Genomic DNA, 6,466 nt, shown 5'->3' on the forward strand with positions numbered 1-6,466 from the left:
ACTCCAACACACAGAAAGTTCCAGCATAATATACTGGAGATTGGAGCACTTGTGTATGAACTTCCAGCATATTATGCTGGATCAGGATGTTATACTGGAGTATTTTTCGAATTTTGAATTGTGTTTTCGTTCAGATTTATCTTTACATAAAAAATGGTTAAATTTCGATTACTTTTGAAATTGTGACTAATTTCGTGGCTTAGCTGGACTTTGGATTGTCCCTTAGTACTCAATTGTTTCGCCCTCATAGCCACCAATTTTGGTTTTAGCTTTTCGACACGGCACCGTGGTTAATACATAAGAAATACTATTACTATTAGCCTATTAGGCAACTGCCAATTTCTATTAGAATTGTTAATATATAGTAAGTGTTAGCAGGTAACTCTAAGAATAAGTGTTATAGTAAAACTAACAGCTTCAAAGATGGAGCTTACAATAAACAGTATTATTAGCTCAACTTATGGGTAAATATGTATATTTGCATAATAGTTGTTAGGATATAACTTATAATCTACTAAGTATTTGCTTTCAAACTTACAACACAATAATATCCTTACAGAGACGGAGCCGGGATTTGAAGTTAATGGGTTCAGAATTCTATTCCTTCTAAGTTACCGGGTTCTAAATTAATAATTTGTACATATTCAATGAATTTTTAAGGATAAATATAGAGTTTGGACCAAAGCTACTGGATTCGACCGAACTCGTGTCTAAAGCTTTAGCTCCACCCCTTTATACCTAGGAGCGTCAACATAACTTGAAAGGTTGGCTGTGAACTCAACTAAGATTTTCAGTTTTACGAATAGAACATGAGCAAGCCAAATTGAACTAGCACTAATTAGTCTAACTCGAATAACTTGACATATATATAATATATATATAAAGTGCATAAAATTACAAATCTATCCTAGAAAATAATTTAATCAACTATGATTAATAAATACATTGTAACTTATTTCAATTATTCAACAACCAATCCCAAAATCCACTTCATTGATGCAATCTTCACAAATTAAGTAGTAATAGAGAAAAAGGAAAACATTAGGTATATCGTCAAAGTTGCTAAGGATCAAAGGAATAACTAACCAAGTATTAATGGAGTGACGAATACTCCTTCATCCTTAATTTAAAGGTTTCGAATTCAAGTTATGATATAAAGTCGCCTTTGTTAGGGAGCGTTTTAACTCCTAGTGTGAGACTACTCAACATGACTCCGGATACCGGACACCAAATGAAAAACCACAAAAAAAAAAAAAAAAAAATGAGAGTATAATAGCGGAGTAGTATATAAAGAAAAGAGGAAAATAGAAATAAACCTAAACTAAGGGCATTACAAGTGGATTACTAGTTTTTTCTTGGGGTGCAAACTGTAATAATCGCAACTTTCAGTTGGAAGGTAGAAATCTATCAGAAAGCTAGGGTCACTGCTATCGGCGACTGAAGCAAAACATCGCCTGTAGTATTACTGCAAATCGTAGACGAAAGGTAAATTTTGAGCTCTATTTTTACTCTATTTTGCTCTTAATTAGTGTTATTTTGACTTTTTTTCTTCTGTTTTTTCTTCCTTATTAGTACAATATATTTGTTATGAAATGAAATTGACTCGAATAGAGCAAAATGGATATAGATGATTCATATAGTGGATTCGATTAGTTTAGGATTGAAGTGTAGTCGGTTGAATGATTAATTGGTTAATTTCAACGTTTTGCTAATCAGTTTCTGTCAGATCTCGTTTGGTATGATTATATAATAAAAGCACAAGATATACACTTAGGCACGTGTATAAGTGAATTTTTTTATAGGTTTATATGTTGTGTTTTTGATGGTCAGAGGGGAGGATTCAGGATTTGAATTTTATGAGTTTGTAAATTTCGGATAGAGACCACAACTGCTAATAACTAGGGGTGTGCATTATTGGGATTAAAACTAAAAAACCAAACCGAACCAAACCGAGTTTAATTTGGCTTAGTTTTTGCTTTGGTTTCGGATTGAGAGATTAAATTTTTTTTTGTCATTAGTTTCTTTAATTTTGAAATCAAAAGAAACTAATCGTAACAAATTCTAGATGTCAAAGTAGCAAATTTGTAAAAATTATCACAATTGAGTTTTAAAACTCAACTATTCGCCTGCCTGCAGATCTTTAATTTTAAGTTGCTCATATCTAAAGTCTATTCCTTTAAGTTAAAAAGGGTCTGGATCACCTCAAGTACCAAATGCTCCCTTGCATCTCGACGTAGATCTTGATTGCTGCGACATGTTCTTATAAAATTTTGAAGGCTTGATTTTGTCCTTCACCCGTCTCCTAAATATAGAACACGAACATCTCCTCAGCAAGAACTTTGTACTCAGTTTTTTAATTTCTTTCCTCCAACTTGCATTAGCAATTTGTCACTATTTTTCCGGAGAGGAATTTTCTGGATTATGCACAATCATTTCCTTGTATCCAGTTCCACTACAAAGACCGATCTTATGTTCTTCAGAGAAACTTAAAATAATCTTTATCTTGTTTTTTTTGTTGAATAAATCAAATAATGAGTTTAGTTTTTCTGGGTAGATGGAACAAATAGAATTAGTGTAATTTTAGAACGCACAAGGAAGCTGTTGCATGCTTCCATCGATGAAGGCTTAGATTTAACAGTGGGAAAAAAAAGTGCATAGGAGAGAATGCCCTTTGTAGCTATCTCTAAATTGGCACTGCAGCAGCAGCTGTGGGTGAGAGGTTTTGGACCTGAGAAGTTGAGACAACGGAAGGAAGAAAGTGATTATATCCCAGCCTTTAAATTTTAATTGGACACATGGCTTAAATTTAAAGTACCATTGAGAAGTATTGGAGGATTTGGTACTGGATGGGATCTCATACAATGGTATAGGATGTAGGCCGAAGGTATTGGGTTTGACTGAACCCATAGCTTAAAATGTGGATCAAACCCTGTTTGTTGCTGGGAGATGATAAGGGTTTTGGTTTATTGGTTTGACTCAGCTATGACTGATGAGATTCAGTCTGATCTGTGAGATAGAATCGGAACTAGCTAGGAAAACATCAGCTTTTATTTGAAGGGGTTTGAGAGAAATTACTTGTTGTTTGTCAACTAAACTACCGGGAAAAAACTATCTTTTTTCTTGTGCACATTAGAATACCGATAAATCTATGCTTTTTCAGAGTCTTTTAGCCTCATCCCATGCTAGTAGAAAATATGGATCACTTTGCTTTTCATTTTTATTTTTATTTTGTGTGATGTTGGCCAGATAAATTTAAATGTGGAACATGGTCACCGAGGATTCACATAGCCGACCCTAACTTGTTTGGACGGAGGCATAGTTCTATTAGAATTCCAATGATTATATGCTTGGACTTGCCAGTTTTTAGTAGTGTCCCTGGTTTTTGTCTGATTTGTCTGGGAAAAAATATTCAAGGAAATTTAAAATTGGGCCCGAAATAGAGTAAAATAGATATAGATATTCATATAGATGTGCTTGAGGCTCAGTTGATTGATTATTTGAAGAAAATTTTGGAGTTGAAACTCAACTATGGTCTTAGTTTTAGAACATTTAAAACGGACTACAGAAATAAAGGTGATCTATGTAAAGTCATTCTAGATTTACGCATATGACAGCATGGTATTTTGGTTTACTCATGTTCAAAACTGCTTGATCAAAAGGCTCATTCGATTCCGAATTAGATTGTTAAATGGCTAACCTTTTGCTCTTTTTTATGAGGGAAGTGGCAACTGGCATGCTATATTTTGAACCTTTTTCACGCTAGATCTTTACTGCTACCTGTTTTTGTAAGTCTCTGGAACAAAATGGTAATAGTTTTTATGTGGCATTCTTTTAAATTGAAAAAAGTTGCAAAACTGGCTTTGTGTGTGTTTTTTGGGGGGGGGGGGGGGTAGGTTTGTCTGGTCCCTTATTTTAGGATAATTATAAGAATCCATTTGTATAACTCCGAGACAATCAGTATAAGAAAGTCCATCAAGCCCGTCAGAAATCTGACCAACTTCTAAATAATTGGGTATCTCCACTTTGCACCAACAATGTAGGAGAAAGGAAGAACATTTGGCCCACAACGGATTCTCAATCCTTCATTTTTTTCAATTTACTTCTCTACATAATAACCAAAAATACAAAAGGGTGTGGCCTTCCCAGCTACTTTATGCCTGCCTCCTTGTTTCCATTGTATCCTCCAGCGTGCTAGAGAGGGAGTATGTCTGCTTTTGATTTTATTTCCTTTATTGTTGGGTCCAGGACTTTCTTGGTATTGATGGCATCCAAGATTCAGCAACTGCAATCTAAGGCATGTCAAGCTTCACAGTTTCTTGCTAAGCATGGTACTGGCTACTACAAACAGTTGCTGGAGCAGAACAAACAGTATATTGTGGAGCCACCTACTGTTGAAAAATGCAATGAATTGTCCAAGCAGTTGCTCTACACTCGTCTTGCCAGGTTATACTCTCTTCAGCCTAATTACTTGGTATCTGTTGCTAAACTTTTAGGATTAGTCATTGTGTTTCTGCGACGAGCAGGCCACTATCTGCTTGGACTTGTGTTGAAATTTGCACTTGAAAACCAGTATGAGTAGTTTTCGTTCCTTCAGTGATGAATTAGGTACACCACATTGCTTTATTTTCACTTGATGCATGATAGATTCTATTTTTGTGTACTATGGAACTGCATCTTATAGTTGTTTTGATTTGATATGTGCATAAAATGTTTTTGGTGTCTGTCAAACCAAGTAAATGATATAGCCATAGTCATAATCTCTTGTGAAAAGCACATAGTAAACTAGTATTTATAAACATAATCATAAAATTCTCTTGTTAAATATTATTATAGACAATTACCTATAGAAGCAAAATTTATAGGCAATTCTATGCTCTATGATAAAATGTTATTATGTGAACTACTTCATAAAAAATGTCACTCCATTATGTGAACCAATCATTCCACATGTAATGCTACCAAATATGGCCAAAGACTATTAATTGATGTGCTTTATTTTAACCCCCATGTGCCTCCCCTGGCTGAGTTTTTTATGATCATTTTTCTTCTAATCGAGCCAAGTGGAGTGGTATGCATCTTTACATAATCAGTATCTACGGGTAGTCTATTGTCCATTATGAGTTGCTTACTTGCTTTTGTTCTTGATCATTTGAACATTTTTTACTTCCTCCAGCATCCCTGGTCGTTATGAGTCATTTTGGAAGGAAGTCGATTCTGTCAAGCACATGTGGAGGAATAGAAAGGAATTGAAGGTTGAAGATGCAGGCATTGCTGCTTTGTTTGGCTTGGAGTGCTTTGCATGGTATTGTGCTGGTGAGATAGTAGGAAGAGGATTTACATTCACTGGTTACTATGTCTGAGATATCAGTTTCCAAAAATTTGTTTGCGCAAATTGACAATTGTAAGTTCTCTTTTTTTATTAGGATGATTTGAGTAACAGGGAATTCATACAAGATTTTGTTTCCCAAGAAAGTTTCCTGGTTTTGAGAAATCAGTGTTTAAATTGATGCAATAAATTGCTCCTTTTTCGGTTATCTCATTCCCACTTCAGCGGAGAGGCTTAGATTGAACTTTGTAATTGTAACTTCATCTTTTGAGTGATACTGCTGCCTATGACAGTACACTGTCTTTGTTAGTGTTCCTTTTGTCAGATATGCGGAGCAGTTGACCCGCCATACCTCTTGGTTCCATCAATAGAAATAACAAATCATTTATACATACTAGTAAACAATGTAGTTACTGACTTTATAGCTCTCAAGCTTCTTTTACACTATACAAATCCGGTTTGTCTGAGCTAAAAACCCAGTCTCTCATATTCATATAGCTAGCTATACTTTCTCATTTATCATCTGTGTCTCTCAATACATAGGAATTCCCAGATTATGCCTTTGTACGGGTCTGTTTTGTTACAGTTACGGAGCTGCATGCCTTACTAGCTGAACTATCTTTTCATCAACGTTCCCCACGCCCCTCCACTTCCACTACAACCAAAGCTCGATCTCAGGCTTTGTTAAGAAAGCAGACTGTGAGTCTAACTCAACTCCAAAAGTTAATTCATGAGGTGATAATTATCTAAGATCTTAAGAGTTTGACATCATTTCATTCCTTCCATCAATGCTGGAACACTTAAAACACACTTTTGATTGTCCGCCATATCACGAGTTGAACCTTAGGATGCGCCGAGTTACCTTTTTGCATGAGACTTCCCAATTAAGACGAATCAGATATAATTTGTAAGAGAATTCAATCTGTCTCTTTATATTTCGTCCATATCTACCTCAACCCCAACTTTCCTCTTATTCATTCCTCTCAGATGTTCCTTATTCCTTTCTTTTCAATCTTTTCTGTTTGCTTGTTCGATTGAGTAGTGGAATTGTTGGCTTGCTGTCAGAGGCGGATCTATGCTTGGAGAAGAGGGGTCACCGAACCTCGTTAACTTTGCAAACTTCTATATATAATTTTATAT

The 6,466-nt window shown here is 35.3% G+C and overlaps 1 protein-coding gene across 1 annotated transcript; it reads left to right on the forward strand.

Moving 5' to 3' along the window:
• The first annotated feature begins 1,347 nt into the window (after window positions 1-1,347).
• Window positions 1,348-5,534, forward strand: LOC107791580 (uncharacterized). The gene is made up of 3 exons (XM_016613667.2): window positions 1,348-1,485; window positions 4,246-4,443; window positions 5,174-5,534. The coding sequence occupies exons 2-3, from the start codon at window positions 4,262-4,264 to the stop codon at window positions 5,358-5,360; spliced, it is 369 nt and encodes a 122-aa protein (XP_016469153.1). The 5' UTR covers window positions 1,348-1,485; window positions 4,246-4,261; the 3' UTR covers window positions 5,361-5,534.
• Window positions 5,535-6,466: the final 932 nt, after the last annotated feature.

The sequence above is a fragment of the Nicotiana tabacum genome, chromosome 8 (assembly GCF_000715075.1).
Source record: "Nicotiana tabacum cultivar K326 chromosome 8, ASM71507v2, whole genome shotgun sequence".
Lineage (NCBI taxonomy): Eukaryota > Viridiplantae > Streptophyta > Magnoliopsida > Solanales > Solanaceae > Nicotiana > Nicotiana tabacum.